At 39.2% G+C, this 18,065-nt stretch overlaps 1 protein-coding gene across 1 annotated transcript in view; it reads right to left on the bottom strand.

Moving 5' to 3' along the window:
- The window catches only part of syde2 (synapse defective 1, Rho GTPase, homolog 2 (C. elegans)), a 99,143-nt gene that overhangs the window by 36,929 nt on the left and 44,149 nt on the right, over nucleotides 1-18,065 (bottom strand). The window contains exon 4 of the mRNA XM_028811526.2: nucleotides 7,406-7,532. Within this exon, the coding sequence (XP_028667359.1) occupies nucleotides 7,406-7,532 (127 nt within the window). The remainder of the gene's footprint in view (nucleotides 1-7,405; nucleotides 7,533-18,065) is intronic.

Here is an 18,065-nt window from a genome sequence, read left to right as displayed (position 1 = left end):
CCTCAGAGCCATTGTCAGACCTTAAACTGGTGCAGTGGACCCTGGGTTCCTCCTGGTGCAGGACAATGACCAGCTTCATGTGTCCAGAGTGTGTAGGCAGTTCCAGGATGACAAAGGCATTGATGCCACTGATTAGCCAGCACCTTCCCCAGACCTGAATCCAATTGAGTACCTGTGGGATGTTATGTTTTTGGTGCATCCAGTACTGCCAAATAGCATCACATCTCAAGTAGCATCTCATTAGGAGCATGCCCAGATGTTGTCGGAAGCGCATATAGGTACGTGGTGGCCATAACCACTACTGAGTCACAGTCATGAAATTCATGCAATTTGGATTATCCTGTGATTTCAATTTTTAACTTTGATTTTCAGTGTGATATTGAATCTTGCCCTCAGTGGGTTGGTGATTTTGGTTTCAATTGACCGTTGTTACATCATTTTGTTCCCAATGAATTACACAGTATTACTCAATAAAGATTTTCCACTTAAATATTTTGTTCCTTGAAATCCAACGTGTGATTTAAGTGTTCCCTTAATTTTTTTGAGCAGTGCATATTATTGAGGTTACAGGGGTTGAAGCCAATCTCAGCAGCATTGGGTAGAAGACAGGACAACCCTAAATGGAACAAGACCATATTTGATTGGCACATTTACATACACAGCTACAATTTGATCTTACAAATTCCACACAGGCAATGCCCAGGCCCAGGATTCAAGCCTCGCCTCCTTCAGCTGATAAACACCTGCACTAACAACTTCATACATAGAACCTTTCACTATGGAGCATTATTAAGTATAAGAGTATGAAAATGTGCTCAGTGCACAAAATCATTGTAGTTGTCTCTAGAAATATTATCAATATCAGTCTCTTTTTTTCCAAAATCTTACATTCTTGTGTTCAGATTTTTAAAAATATCAATTGGACTTTTAATCTGTTGATTAGCAACAGTCCATGCATCTGACTTCTAAGCTTGGTTTGCCTAGTACAAATCTGCAGTGAAGTACAGGCTAATCAAGCAGGAACAGGCATAAGGTAAAAAGAAAACTCATATGGAACACAAGTCTCCCACTCACTTAGTCACTCACACACACACCAACACACACACTGAGAAAAACAAGTTGGGATGACAGTATGTCAGAGTACATACTGCACATGCACACCGAGACACACACTTACACGTGGCCACTTAGCAGTTGCAAACTAACAATCATGAATATTCTGGTTTGTTGAAAACCTGGAGATACTCATAAAACAATGAGAAAATATCCTAACTCTATACTAACAGCACTTGGGAACTAAACCTAATTCCTTAGACCCAAGACCCTTGGGGGGTAGTGGAGAGTACCCTTTGGTGATTTCAGCCTGAAACAATGTACAAAATAAACAGTCATATGCCCAAATGCCCCTAGTGATGCCACCATTAATAGCCATTTTGCTGTGCTCAGGGCTTGAAATTTAGCACAGAATTCTAAGTTTTAATGTACAAATGTCCAACTCATATTTATTTTGTAAGCACGCCTTCTTAACTTGTTGCAAGAATAAACAAAATCAATTTTTAAATCACTATTTTATAGTTATGCCAAATTTGTTATTTGGCAATTGATTTTATTTTCATTGTTTAGATTTTATTAAGGTCATATGCATAGATGTCATCTTCCTTTTGTTACTGCACGTGACCAGAATGTGCAGCTTTGGAATACAGCAATCGGATGTTCCGCATTGTTGTTACGAGTGTGCAGCAGGAGAGGAGGACATGGGGCTTGTGGTGCCCATTGTTTAAACTGTGGCTTATAAGAAACTCAACTAAACTTTGTTAAATTGAAGGCTAAAACAGGTTGAAGTACATTTTTGAGCAACAGTAATACAGAAATTGAGGAAACTGACTTGATTTGCTTGGTGAATTTACATTAAGGTTTATTCTTTTTTATTTGACTGTCAGCTGCTAATTCGTGACTGAGAAATTTAAAGAAAAACACAATCATCAGTTCTTTAAAGGCAGTCATCCCACTACAAACCTGAATCTGAAAAGTAATAATCAGTGACACACACAGATTACAAATAATGCTCAAGGATGTCAAGGTACCAGTCCAATCACACAGACACCCACATTCACACTGGGAACAATTCACAAAACAGGAGTACACTGAAGAAAAACACACAAGGAGAACATCCAGACTTCACATAGGTAATATGGTGCTAGATTTAAGCTTAGTGCAGTATGTTGCATCTGTAAAGTAGCTGAGCTAGTCAGTGTGCACTACTGTGGCACAAGAGTTAAAATATGTTAAATATTTTTTACAAATATCTTAAACTTCTTAAATTAACATTCACACATACAGCTTTATGCTGAATGCATAACTTTTTTAAAGCTACAAAACATTATACTCTGACATAAAAACATTATAGTATGGATTTAAGAAGGTACTTTCTTAGCATGCATTATTTTACATTCTCTAAATTTTTTTGTATTATTCTAATGGTGAAATTTTTCCTTGGCAAGTATGTTTTTGCCCAAATATGAGTTGAAATTGCTACATGCAAATGTATGTAAAGTTACAGTAGCTGAAATAACAAACTTATCAGCCAGCCTTTCAAATAACGTGTCTACTCAAAATTGTATAAACTACTGTAGACATAGGGAGGAGTAAGTTGTAACATTTAAAAAATGCTTCAATGATTAATTTCAAAGTGCCCCCCATAGAGTGTGAAATCCCCCCTTGTGTTAAATTTAAGTTAATGGGTGGGGGATTTCCCTCCCAATTTCAAAAATTAATTTTGTGTCTTCATGCTACACCAGCTACATGATTCAAACCTGAACAGAATGTTAATCCATCATACAATTACCTCACTCATACCTGCACAACTTAGATTAGTTAATCAATTTGCCATCTTTGAAGAGTTACTTTGACACCATGAGACAGTTCAAATTGAGTCTAGCGGTACACAATTAAATCAGTTTACATTAAACAGTATGGAAAAAACACCAAAGTTTCATCTCTTCTGTATCCTGACTTGAAATAAGCAGGTTTATAAACGGATGGACAATTTCTAGGATGGATATATGCTTAACATTCCTAAATATCAATTTTTTAATAAAAGACAACAGAGCTGTAAAGCTAAAACAAAAGTAAGAGAACAGATATCACCCCAAGTTTGAATCTGCTGGTCAATGGAATACTTTCAAACTAATTAAGATATAACAAAATCCTCACATAATTCATTACCGGTATCCTTTCCAGCACAGGTAGATCCACCACAGTACTACTGCTCAAAAAAAAAGACAACACTGTGCAATATTGGATACATAGTCAGAAATAAATGACTTGGGACCAAAAAAACATAACAGGTTGCCACTGTGCAAGGTAATAGTGAATGAGTAGCAAATCAGTAGGGAAGAAAATGAATGTACTTGAACTGCATATGCTTTTGTAAGTGAAATTCAGATGCTTCTAATCTTTTTTCACTCTTTCCGGTATTAAATTAGCCATGTAACACACAGCAGTTATTCCTTCCACTCCCCCCTTAAGCGCTTCCATTCACTGCCAAGTTACTGCTGATCAAGTCCCTCCATGCTGTACAACCCATCCCCCACTATAACCACTCTAGCCAGAGAGCAAATTTAGACAGCAAGCAAAGCCCAATATCCACTCCAGCGCTGTCCCATTCTTCTGAGGCACTCGGCTGTTAACTGTGTGCTTTACCCTGACATGCGAATTCATGCAGATTAAAGCAGACATGATGCAAGACTATCACTGCGGGCCTCTTCCCAAAACCAACAAGTCAAGCCGTCAGCCTTTCCAGGCCATGGCTACATTCCGTGGACAGCCCTCGGCAGGTATCTGCGGTTGCAAAGTGCACGCCTCCACAGGTGGCCCACTGTCTTACCAAACTGTACATCTGGTAACATTATATTTACTGTGCAGTAGGAATGGAGTGTGAAAATAACCTGAAGCAATTTGCATTCTGTTCACTAACACAGAGAAGCTACAGATGAGAATTCAAACTAGAGTAGCAACAATGACATTAAAGGAAAATATAGACACTGGTCCAATGCAGCCTTTCGACATGTTCTTCACCTTTTGTAATGCAGTCTGTAGACAGGAGTCATAATGTACCTTTTACAATTTTTAAGTTAAGGTCACCATCAGAGCAGTACTTATAAATCAATTAAGGCTTAAGGAATTATGTAGCTGAGAGCCTCTAAACACAGTGTGGTAGTAATAGGTGACAGAATAATGTTCTTATATATAGCTGCATTGCCAGACTATTTGAAATTTGTGCAAAAAACTGCTTGAATTAATATGTTGCTTAAATCTAGCATATATTTTAGCAATCACCCATCTACTGTTTGAAATTTTCAGAGCCTATCTTAGCTGCAAGAAACATCAAAACAAGCACCAAACCTGGATAAGCTGCTAGTCCCTTGTCAGGTGTAGTTATACAAGCATTCATTCTGAGCCAATTCACCTATCGGTTTAATTGCCTATCTTTGGATTGTAAGGGGAAACGGAAATCTCTGGACCAAATGTATGTAAATACTGAATGAACAGGAAAACTCCCATGGAAAGCAGGGAAATAAGGTATTGTCAGGTTGCTGATATAATTAATAAATGAGCTAGTTGTCTAAAACTAAAAAATAAAGATGATTCAAACTGGAATACATGATTTTTGTATAACATTCTGATGATGTATATATGTAAAAAAAAACAAATATAGTATTTTCAATGGTATTTATAATTAAATATCCTTTTTTGGTAATAATGCAGGTCTGATTATGACTAGCCAAGGTTTGGACCCTTGTATCAAAAAAAATATAAAACGCAATTTGGGAAGGTTTACAGGATAATTCTGCACATCCGCCCAATTTAAATATCTCAGTTTACTCCTAAAAAATGTATTTTGTTCGATATTTTATTTGTGACTAATTTCTTAGTGAAGTTAACAAACACAGACCTTACAGTGTGAGTTTAGCACCTTGCTATACACGTCAATGCACTTTGCTCATTTACTAGTCACACAAGTTCAGTTAAAAACAGACAAGGTTTCATCATTCAGTTGTCCTGTGATTGTAACGCTTGTGGACTGGGATAGTCCAAAATCAATGTGCACTATATTATGTAGCTCGTTTAAGCCATGTATGCTCCATTAAAAATTACTTAAAATGAAAAATAAAGCCCTGGACAAGGGATGATCAGCCAAACTCCAGTTAACAAAGAACATTTTGAAATTTTTCTGATTTTCTAAATTATTGCACAGCTGTCTGAAACTTCCATATTGTCTCCTCTCTTTCATTAGTAAAATATGCAATTTGCATACATATATTCCAAGGCGAGCAGCACCTCATGAGCTGAGTGCATCTGCTTTTATGAAAGATCTCACCAACATCAATCTACAAACAGTGAAAGGCTTTTATTATTGTATAGCTTAGGTTCAGAACATTCCAATGATGTATAGCATGATTGGTCATTTATATTACATATCACAGCTGTGCATAAAAGGCAGGAAATATATTGTATATGCGACGGCTCGTCTATACATACGGTTACACACAAGCTTCTGTCAAAGTGCGTGAGGATTGTTTGGTTGACGTACAACAAGACTTGAAGTTTGCATTAGGGAAATGTCTTCTTCAAAAAAATGTCTGCTTCAAAAGTCTACTACCACTCTGTTTCAGAATTATTTGTGGAGCACTTGGCAACACCACTTGCAGCACTACACAAATCAGCATGTAATCATTTCCCAACAAGCTTGAAAATAGAAATTGGCATCCAGATGGAACACACACCTAACATTTACTTACCAGGACAATTTTAAATTTCCAGTTGATCAAATCTGTGCATCTTTGGGACAAGTGAACTTACAGAAAACCCACACTAAACATAACAAAAGCCCAAACAAACAGTCCTCAGGGTGGGAATCTGGGATTCTGGAATTATGAGAACTGTGCCCCTGTGTCATTCTCTGAGTGGTGTGCAAAATCCGAGACTTATTACTATGTTGATTTACAATATTGAGTTATTAATTGAGTTATTAAGTATTTTATAAAACAGTGCTATCTGAGAATACATTAGTACTCAAGGACCAACGCTCTGTTTTAAACATCATGCAGAAAATTGTTAAACTGTTTGCAAAACTAAATTCAGCAACATGTTTCTTTCTAAAAAATTGCAACCTTTTTGCAAAAGTGGCTTTCTAATTCCCTTTATTAAAGCCTCAGGTTTTTTCAAAGTAGGTTCAAACCAAGTCTTAACCCTAACCTTTAAATCCCATGAGCATGCTAATCACTCAGGCTTTCTGAGATAAACTATTCATAGAATGTACATGTAGTGGTCGTAAGCAAGATTTAAACCCTGTTTTTCCAAAACATCTTTAATGTCCTTCACCTGCAGTCCATTTACATGTTTCTAACACACTGTTACCAAGTTTTTTTTTCCACTTTGCTACCTGTCGGTTTCTCTGCAATGCTGTATTTATACACAGATAGGCAAGAAAATATACAATTCACTGGAAAGAAATTAGTACAGTAAGAAAATGACAAAATCTTGTTCCCATTGTTTTTCTTGGTCCAGGCGTTACACCTTCTGCTGCTGGAAAATATGCTGCTGTGATATGAAGTTCAGGAATAAGGGGAGCACATTTGTTGGGGTTGTTGACACTCAGATCCAGCATCCTGAATATGAATTCCTCTGTATAGAGTTTTCATTTCTTCATATCTTCATTTATTTGTTGAAATGATAGACAAACTGTTGATTCTAAAATAGCCCAGTTTAAGTGTGAGTGTGTAAATAAGTTTAACTGACTGGATGTTCAATAAGTTTAACTGACTGGATGTTCATATATGGTTTGCTTCTGCCCAAAGAGACCATTAATTGGATTATGTAGTTTTCAGACTGTTAGGTATGTTATGTCACTATAAATATCAAATTATTGACAAATGGAATTGCATCCAAGGGCCTACAACCCCTTTCAGGGTTGAAGTAGAAATCTTGTGCAGTTGGATACAATTATGTAACTTGTGACTTTTATTTTTCTTCTACAAAGATGCTCACATAAAATATACAGTACACAGATGTATCACAAGGTCCATTAAAGGTACAAACACTATATTACACTATAAATACTCCAAATTCATTGAACTGTCATAAGCAGGAAATGTCAGGATTTTTTTTTATTTTTTATTTTTCAGGCTTCACCTGCTCATACCCAAAGGAAATACAGCTTTCCAGAAACTTGGGGCAGGGTTATTTATAATACTGACACTGACACAGGCACTACCTAGGATCCTTTTTGGCTTACTAAATAAACAGACCATGTCACCATGTGTATTGTTCATTTGTCTTACAAATGCCAGTTCAACTGGAGGCTGATTAATTTGAAAAATAAATATTGAAAATGACAGCCTACCTGTTATGACATTGATGTCAGGATATTGGTTTTCAGAGACCTCCACTGCTTTGCTGTCTCGTTCAAAGGCCTCACGGAGCTCCTTCTTGACTGCAGCCGAACCACAGAGACGGTACAATCCAACCACCTGCCAATACAGTGCAATTCAGAGAGAGATACACAAGTCAATAGGCAGCTACAAACAGACATTCTTGACATTTTAAGCAGGGATATTGACATCTGTAAATTTATGTCATCATAATTCATTGAGTCTTCATCCCTTTCTTAAAGAAAGCGTTTAACTTTTGGTAGTCTTTCACAAATGGTGAGGAATTATGTCATTGCCAAAAGAAGCATACAGAAATGTGTTTGAAAAAGATGGGCTGAAAATCAAAACAAAGATATGGTAAAATAGCAGAACAAATACCAGGTTCAAGGAATTGTAAACAAGGATTACAAACACAAATAGTAAACAAAGATTGAGAATCAGAAAAACTTGGAAACTTACTCAATAGCCCATTTAAATTTGCAAACCATCCCAAAAAACTACTAGTAAACTGTAAGGTTAAGGGCACGAGTGAACAAGTATCCCAGGAAACTTGACCCAGCAATTTCCTAAGTCAGGACCTGCCAGAATTCCAAAGAATTTACCAGAATCATTTATTTGTGAGCTCTTCAGATGGTCTGATATTAATGGGAGTGAACTAATCATATGTAACATGCACAATGAGATACACAAGCCTACAAGTAGCTTAATCATTTTTACAAATTATAGAAATTTATTTTGTAAAAGTAACTATTTGAAAATCACACACAAACAGGAAAGAGTGTAAAAGTTAAGGGGGCTACATTTTATTGAAGCCAAATAGGAAACTGTTAAACTTGCTTTTTGAACATAACCATGCATCAAACACTTCACATTGCCTTCTGTGTTATTAAACTAGAATCACCACCCACCAGCAAAATAAATGGTATATTCAGATGGCAGCAATGACCAAATGGTGTACACCAATTGTGTGGTGGAAAACTAAGTCTGTACTGTACAACTTCCAGAAAAAGTGCAATAATGCAGCAACACAAAACATCCATGACTACTCCACTGGCTACTTAGCATTTGGCTTTTTATTTTTCTCATCACTATATGCTATCATCACCAAAAAAGGAATAAAACACTTTTGAATAATACAGCACAAATCACATGGAATTAATTTAGTATTTTAATGTCTGAGCTTAAAATGTGATTATTGAGTCAAGTCAAAATAAAATTCAATCTAGTGTCTAGTGCGCATGGGAGGCAGCCAAAGTGCCTGAATAATGGTAGTTCCACACCAGACTAGGGGGTGGCAAGATGTATTGATTTTTTCTCTCTCAATCCTCTACAGACCATCTACAGGAAAGCCCACATGCTTCCGGTTCCAGTGCGAACGATAATGCCACTTTTGGCACCAGGGATGACATCACTTCCAGTCCCGATGACATCACTTCTGGTCTTGGCCTATAAAGCCACCATCTTTACACCTCTCAATTAGTTCTGTTTTGGACTCGGAGCAAATAATATGATGACAAATTTACCAAATTGTAGCCAGGGCATAATATATGGGTGGCTGCCCCAGACCTTTATAAGGTTTCCTGGTAATTCTTCTGACACTAGTTAGAAGAAAGCGATTTGATTATATTACAATTAAGTGTTTATATGGAATTAAAAAAAAAACAACTGGAAGGTGCACAAGCAAAGATGGTAGAGGGGAACTTTGTTTTACTTAATTATCAAAGAACCAATATTGATAATTAGCCTGAGAACTGGTATTAAGAAACCCTAGTCTACGTAATAGCAGGATCCATTTTTAGGGTAATCTGTGGAAAAATGGAATAAAATATTTGACACAACTATTTTAAACCTGCTTTTTAATGAAAAGCAAGTAAAGCTTTCTCTAACATAATTGTTACAACTGAATCAAAAGATATGCAAAATAATAACTAGATGTATAAGATATCATATAGCTGAAGACAATTGCATAATGCTAAAATGAGTGTAACCAATTCATGCTGGAGTAACTTTGTTCATCCTTTCAACCATCTTCAAACCACTTTATCCAGAGCAGGGTCCTGGGGAAGTTGTAACTTATCCAAGCAAACATTGGCTACAAGGCAGGAACAGCCTCTGGACAGGATGCCAGCCCACTGCAGGGTGACCAAACATGCATGCATGAGGGCCAATTTAACTTTGCAAATCCATCTAACCTGCATACTTATGGACAGCGGGAAGAAACTATAAAACACCCAGAGAAACCCATAAGACACAGGAAGAGCATGCAAACTTTAACACAGGGAGCACCCAGGCCATTTACCATGATCTCCTAGCAACACTACCGGTAACTTAGCCTAGTAATTTTGTCAAAAACTACAATTTACTTAAATAAACTCAATTGAATATTGATAATAATATTTATGTGCTATTCAATGGAATAAATTCAGTGGATTTTTCTTTCTGTGCAACGAGTCTATATGACATGAGATACAAAGCCTCTCTCTCTCCATGAAAAAATGGTAGCTATAAAACAAAAACACTTTACCACAGCCACTCAGCATACATTAGCGGTACAGATCTTGGTGCACCTTTCAGTATCCTCCTCACCTGTGACTGTCATTTGTGTATACATTTTCTGCATACAATATTTGTATTATTATTATTATTATTATTTAATCAGGGGCTAATATTACTAGTTCGCTTAATGTCCTTTATGTTGAACATGCTACATACAGTCCTTGGTGGTGTTGGCGTGAAAGACACTGCAGCAGATCTTTCTAAGATATATGTCGTAATCCAGTGAGACAATGAAATTCTTACCCTTAAGCGGTTAAGGGAAAAACAAACAAAAAAAAAAAAAAAACACAGCAGTAGCTACCTTTGATTACATGCTATGTTTGCTGATGCTCTAATTTAAACTTTGAGAGCGCTGATGAAATCGTCTAGAGCAATGCATCGGCTAATGGGAATTGTAGTCTTCACAATGGAAATTTCCAAAAGATTGCAGAGAAAAGCCAAGCAAAATTGGGGTGGAGTGGTGGCTCTGAGGCTAAGGATCAGCACTGGTATCCCAAAGGTTGCCGGTTCAAATCCTCATCACTGCCAAAAGAGATCCTACTCTGCTGGACCCTTGAGCAAGATCCTTAACCTGTAATTGCTCCAGGGGAGCTGTACAATGGCTGACCCTGCGCTCTGACCCCAAGGGGTATGCAAAAACTAACAAATTCCTAATACAAGAAATCATATAAGTCAAAATAAAGAACAAATAAAGACACCTTTTATTGGCTAACTAAAAAGATTACAGTATGCAAGCCTTCGAGGCAACTCAGACCCCTTCTTGCCTGAAGAAGGGGCCTGACTGTCAGGCCCCTTCTTCAGGCAAGAAGGGGCCTGAGTTGCCACGAAAGCTTGCATACTGTAATCTTTTTAGTTAGCCAATAAAAGGTGTCATTTTGCTTGGCTTTTCTCTACATTCATAATGGCTAACACGGTACAACACCCTAGTACTACAAAAGATTGCAGATAAGATATGGGGGAGATGTGATATATATTAAATACTTTTCTTACTAGATCAGTTGTGAGAAATTGACAATCCTCGCAGACATAGTGCCAGGTAAGCACTTGAGCTTTACAGCACACTGACTTAATGCATGTTCTTCAAGTTTCACTGAACTTTGCTTATGCAGATGACTTTCATTTGTATAAACTGGCATGCCCTATTTCTCAGTGCGATCCTTGTCAACAAGTGTTGCACAAAAGGGACATTAGAATGTTCCATTCACTAGGGCATTTTTAACAACAAATATCAACAAATAAAAAATCGTGTCAGTTAATTGTCTTTTTTCTACAACGTCACAAATCAAATAATTTTTCAGATTTTAGGTATTATTTTTCCAGTTTATGTTACCCCTAAATATTGATATATCAAAATGTCCTTTCCTAGTGGATACCTAATGACATAGATGCACCATCCTGTCAAATTTCAGCTTTTTAGCTAAACGGGAAATAGTGATTTTGATGATGAGTGAGTGATTGAGGAAGTCTGTCAGTCAACTTTGCATTTTGTATATGTATATTGTGTCCAGCAGGGGGCACTCAACTCCCCAAACACCCAACACAAAAACTCAGACACAAGTATAAAATAAAAGAAAGAATTTTTTTGTGGGAAACTGTTCAGGTGTGCATTTCCCACGCACCAAGCACAGTACAGAAGCACAGCAGCATGCAGTAATACTTATCTTCTGTCTCTTTTCTCTCTCTCTCTCGATCACTGCCTCCACTCCTCCAAGAAAACTTTGTCCTCCTTCCTCCTGACTCGATTCAAATGTGGCAGGCAGCTCCTTTTATGTTACATCCAGAAGCACTTCCATTGCTCCGAAGCTGTAGCTCAGAAGCACTTCCACGTGAGGTGAGAGCCTGACAAAGTAGAGCTCTCAAGTCCCTGCAGCATCCATTGGTGGCACTGACGGAATTCAACAGGACTGACTCCAAGAACTCCAGTTCCCATGATGCCGTGTAGGAAACCATGGTGCTGCCATCTTTCTGTCTGGAGGAGATAATGGCCCGTGCATGCTTTCTCCCCTATGTCCTTCCATTTAAGGGGCAGTAAGGATGCCAGCCATCTGTCACATAGATTTATATATAAATTTATTTTATATATAAATATATAAATTATTATATATATATATATATATATATATATATATATATATATATAGGCGGCGGGCGGCACGGTGGCGCAGTGGGTAGCGCTGCTGCCTCGCAGTTGGGAGATCTAGGGACCTGGGTTCGCTTCCCGGGTCCTCCCTGCGTGGAGTTTGCATGTTCTCCCCGTGTCTGCGTGGGTTTCCTCCGGGCGCTCCGGTTTCCTCCCACAGTCCAAAGACATGCAGGTTAGGTGGATTGGCGATTCTAAATTGGCCCTAGTGTGTGCTTGGTGTGTGGGTGTGTTTGTGTGTGTCCTGCGGTGGGTTGGCACCCTGCCCAGGATTGGTTCCCTGCCTTGTGCCCTGTGTTGGCTGGGATTGGCTCCAGCAGACCCCCGTGACCCTGTGTTCGGATTCAGCGGGTTGGAAAATGGATGGATGGATATATAGGCGGCACGGTGGCGCAGTGGGTAGCGCTGCTGCCTCGCAGTTGGGAGACCTGGGGACCCGGGTTCACTTCCCGGGTCCTCCCTGCGTGGAGTTTGCATGTTCTCCCCGTGTCTGTGTGGGTTTCCTCCGGGCGCTCCGGTTTCCTCCCACAGTCCAAAGACATGCAGGTTAGGTGGATTGGCGATTCTAAATTGGCCCTAGTGTGTGCTTGGTGTGTGGGTGTGTTTGTGTGTGTCCTGCGGTGGGTTGGCACCCTGCCCAGGATTGGTTCCTGCCTTGTGCCCTGTGTTGGCTGGGATTGGCTCCAGCAGACCCCCGTGACCCTGTGTTCGGATTCAGCGGGTTGGAAAATGGATGGATGGATGGATATATATATATATATATATATATATATATATATATATATATGAATGGAAGAGTAGGTCTGTGATACGGTTTGCATATTTGCAGCTGGAGATCCACAAAGGGAGAAAATATATATATGTAGTACTAGGGTGGTGTACCGTGTTAGCCATTATGAATGTAGAGAAAAGCCAAGCAAAATGACACCTTTTATTGGCTAACTAAAAAGATTACAATATGCAAGCTTTCGAGGCAACTCAGGCCCCTTCTTCAGGCAAGATGTAATCATAATATGTATAATATGTAATGTATGTAATATGTAATATGTAAAGATGTAATCATAAGATGTATAATATCTACATATTATACATATCTACATATTATGTACCGTATATATTAGTTATGGTATCCAAAGTTGCTGTGGAGTAAAAGGAGTAAAAGGGTTGTGTTAGGTAGATTTGTGTATGTATACTTAAAAAATGAAAACAGAAGCCTTTTAATTGGAAATTCATTAGAACATTCCCTCGAATTCCTGCAGATCTCCATGGGAGTTGTAGTTCGGCACAAGCCTATTGGGTTCCATGGATGCCACCAGGGGGAGCTGCAGAACCCTACTTTGGGTTTCCATCACACCTCGGAGTGCTTCCAGTTAACACTGATGAGCCAACTGAAGTGCTCCCTGGTATAACATAAAAGGAGCCACCTTACTTCACTTGAGAGCCAGAGTCAGATGGAAGAAGCCGTAGCTTGCCAGAGGAGTGGAGAAGGAACGAGGAAGAGAAAGAACAAAAGAAAGTACTGTCTTTATTGTGTTTGGACTGTTATGGAACTGTGCTGCCGTGCAAAGCAAGGGAAAAGCACTTCCCCACTATAATAAACGTGTGCAGTGTGGCAAACTTGTGTCTGTATCTATCTATGTTGGGGTTTGGGCAGCTGGAGTGCCCTCTGGTGGCCACATTGTTTTACTACTAAAATACAGGTAGTCTCCAGGTTACGGACATCCGACCTACGACTTACGAATGGGGCCACAGCTGCGACGCATGCAACTCAGTAACTGCCACTCCATCATCTTCGGCCTGGGGACGCTGCAAGCGGTGGCTGGACGGAGTCAGGAGGAGGGCGATTTCGCTGCTCGCGCAGTGTAGTGTCCCTCGGGCAGCTCCCAGCAGCAAGCGGTGACCTGTGGTCCATAGTAACCGGGGCCACAGCTATCGCTCGTGTGTAGAACGGAGGCTTGATGGGGCGGTTCGTTGCCCGCCCACTACGCTGCCGCAGCTACTGCTCCTGACTGGACGCAGGCTGGATGGAGCGGAGGGAGCGTTTCACTGCCCGCTCATCACACATGGCTGTCCCGTTCCTTCTCAGTGGGTGGCCAGTAATGCTGCAAGTGGTGACCCAGTTGTGGCTGAATGGAGGCCATTGAGGGTGAACCGGGCGGCGGGGGGCAGCATTGTAGTGTGCATCGGGTGGCTGCCTGTTGAATGGGGGCGGTGGTGGGTGATTCACTACCCGCCTTTGGCCACACCGTGTTCATTCTCGGTGGGCAGATGCTGCAGACAGCATACTGTAGTGGAGGTGACTGTGTGGTGGGCGGGTATGAACCACCCTCGCTGCCCCATTCATTCTCAATAGCAAGCCTTCTTGTACTGTTACGCACATAGCAAGAAGTTGTCTCTTGTCAGTACATAAGACGTGTTGACGACGGGTGCCATCCTGCTGTGATAGCGTGTACAGTGCTGTGCAGAAGAGCTCACCTTAACCTTTTGTCTTCACCCTTCAAGAATGTCTCTGAAACACAAATCTGATGCAAGTGCTGGTGATACAGTAAAGAAGAGAAAAACCATCACCATTGAAAATAAAGTAGAAATAATAAAAAGGTCAGAGAGAGGTGAAACTGCATTATTCATTGGCAGAGCACTTGGTTACAGTCAGTCAACAATATTATTTATTAAAATAATGTACCCGTTCCGACTTACATACAAATTCAACTTAAGTACAAACCTACAGTCCCTTTCTCATATGTAACCCGGGGACTGCCTGTACTGAAAGAATCTCTTTGGGTCATCTTTCACCTTATCTGCTATATTCATTTCTAACTGCCTTTTAGCCTCCCTACTATACTTCTTAATGGTTGCCCTCTTGTTCTCATACACCCTATGATTTGCAGTTAGGTCCATAAATATTTGGACAGAGACAACTTTTTTCTTATTTTGGTTCTGCACATTACCACAATTGAATTTTAAACGAAACAACTCAGATGCAGTTGAAGTGCAGACTTTCAGCTTTAATTCAGTTGGGTGAACAAAACGATTGCATAAAAATGTGAGGAAACTAAAGCATTTTTTTAACACAATCCCTTAATTTCAGGGGCTCAAAAGTAATTGGACAAATTAAATAACTGGAAATAAAATGTTCATTTCTAATACTTGGTTGAAAACCCTTTGCTGGCAATGACAGCCTGAAGTCTTGAACTCATGGACATCACCAGATGCTGGGTTTCCTCCTTTTTAATGCTCTGCCAGGCCTTTACTGCAGCGGCTTTCAGTTGCTGTTTGTTTGTGGGCCTTTCTGTCTGAAGTTTAGTTTTCAACAAGTGAAATGCATGCTCAATTGGGTTAAGGTCAGGTGACTGACTTGGCCATTCAAGAATTTTCCACTTCTTTGCTTTAATAAACTCCTGGGTTGCTTTGGCTGTATGTTTTGGGTCATTGTCCATCTGTATTATGAAACACTGCCCAAACAATTTGACTGCATTTAGCTGGATTTGAGCAGACAGTACTGTATTATTTACCCTCTACAGCTCCAGGTACCTCACTCCCAGATAAACAAGGCTTGAGCTTTTTGCCCTTCCTGCAGCGGTGGGGGGATGGGATAGCAGGCTTCTTATGCTTATCAACACATTTACAACACAAAAGACGCTGATGGAGAGGTGCGACTGGATTTAAGGTGGGCTGGGATTATGAGTTTTTTCATTGGCTTTGGTAATTCTAGTGTTAAACAGAGATAATATTTTTGAAAAATAAAGGAAAAAGTTGCCATAACAAATGTCCGATTTCATAGGAGCTTCACTATTTCATATAAACATGACAGCTAATATAATTGGGTGGCAACTTAAAAACTGCACTTTGGGTCTTACAAATGGTGATCAAACCACTATTTTACAATAAAATAAATCACCAACTTTTTCTGCAGGCAACTGATTTTTTTTTTTTTTTTTTTTTTTACAGATAGTAAAACTATAATACTGGCTAGGAATATTCTATTAACTAAACACACTTTAACTTCTGCTGCATGCATGCAATATGTATGCACAACATACCCATCCATCATCAATTCCTACTGAAACACTGCTGCTGATTACAGGGTACTACAGTCACTCCTTGGCATCCAAGGGGAATTGGTTCCAAGATCCCTGTGGATACCAAAATTCATGGATGCTGAAATCCCTTATATAAAATGGCATATTATTTAAATATAACCTCCACTCATCCTCCCATACACTTTAAGTTATCACTAGTTTATGTATAATACCTAATACAATGTAAATGTTATGTAAACAGCTGTATCCAATGCCGATTCTCTGATTTTAAATTCCTGAGGCTGTGGTGCTTTACATAGCTACATCTTTTGCTAGCCTTAAACTCCTTCTTGTACTCCTCTGCCCCCCACAACTGTGCTCATAAAGGCTAAGTGCTTTTTCATAGATAATTTTGCCATCAGTAGAGATATGCTTCAATGACATGTCCTCCAGCTACACGTTTAATGCTTTCTCAGTTTTTGCAAGCACTTTATTGCAAGCAAACAAGACACAAGGCAAACAATCCTAAAACAACAAGTACTACAGCAGTTTATGCCTACACATAACCTCATTTGCATGGGTTCAGAGTAGTGACTGGTGCACAGCAAATTCAAGTTTTCCTTTTTTGAACTTTCTTAATTTTTTTTCTTAATATTTTCGATCCAAAGTTGGTTAAATCCATGGATGTGGATTAGGGACAACTGTATATGTTTCACAGGGTGTTATTGCTGTTCAGTTTTAGTATATGGAGTTGGGGAAAAATACTAAGGCAGTTATGGTTAAAAAGTAATGTTTTAGCTTATTCCAAGTCTTTACAAATGTAAACTTTGACCTATGTCAACTAAAGCTACATTGTGCATGTTGTGCCAGAAAAATACACTTTGGAGGATGCTGCAGCAGAATGTAAATCAGGAGACACCCTATGAAATGTGTTCTACAAAAATGTGATAAGAAACCCCTATTTCCTAGCTCCTCATTAGAAGTTTGGTGCAAAACTTTGAACTGTAACTCTCTCCTAGGACATGCAAGAGCCAAATTGCAGTTAAATTACTACGCTGGAAAGGCACAGAGACACAAAATCTTTATCTGTCCCACATTTTACTAGCTGGATCAACAAAGGTCACAGCTGCAAGGGGAGGTCAAAAGTTCAGCACCAAATGGGTCAGACATTCTCATTAGAGAAAAGTGAGAACAGAAACTTTAGGCAATAAAGCATTGTGCACCGGAGCAACACAATAACAAGTGCTGCAGCTAGTGTTCCTGAAGTCATTAGCTTCTGCTGTTCCTCATAGTAATAAACTGGTATATTGTGGAGAGAGGTATGAGTATGCAAGATTTTACTCGACTAGAAAAAACAGGGCTTTCTTTCACGAAAATTCTCACCTCTAATATAATTCAAGTTGCTACACAGGAATAAAAAGCCACAGCTGACTAAAAAGTAGGTCTTCAGGATAGCAGAAGAGAAAACACGGTTTTATGAATAAGCAAATAGCAAAAGTAAGGTAAAAAAAAAAAAAAAAAAAAAAATGCCCCAAACATTTCAAAACCTATGCCAAGAAAAACTCCAAGTGCTTAAGTGTCAATCATAACAGAACAAAGGCAAGCTGTTTAACACAAAAATACAAAAGAAAAACAAAAGAATGTATGTTAGGCCCGTGGGCATGGAGAGGCTTTTTAAATTTCATCTATTTGCTATACAAAGCCAGTCACTGAAAAACCCTCTGCCTTCTCAGAACATGCTGATGATCTGGCTTAATAAGGCATGAAGGGCCAAAGCTCTAGTAGCTGTTCTTTAACAGACAACAGAAGTCAAACTGGCTATGGAAAGAAATAATTAAAGATTTTTTCAAGTCCTTGGGAAGGAATGCATTACCCAGCAGTCTTAAGGTTGCAGGGGTGCTACCCATTAGGACTAGA

The sequence above is a fragment of the Erpetoichthys calabaricus genome, chromosome 10, assembly GCF_900747795.2.
Source record: "Erpetoichthys calabaricus chromosome 10, fErpCal1.3, whole genome shotgun sequence".
Classification (NCBI taxonomy): domain Eukaryota; kingdom Metazoa; phylum Chordata; class Cladistia; order Polypteriformes; family Polypteridae; genus Erpetoichthys; species Erpetoichthys calabaricus.
This window is presented reverse-complemented; position numbering and strand designations above follow the sequence as displayed.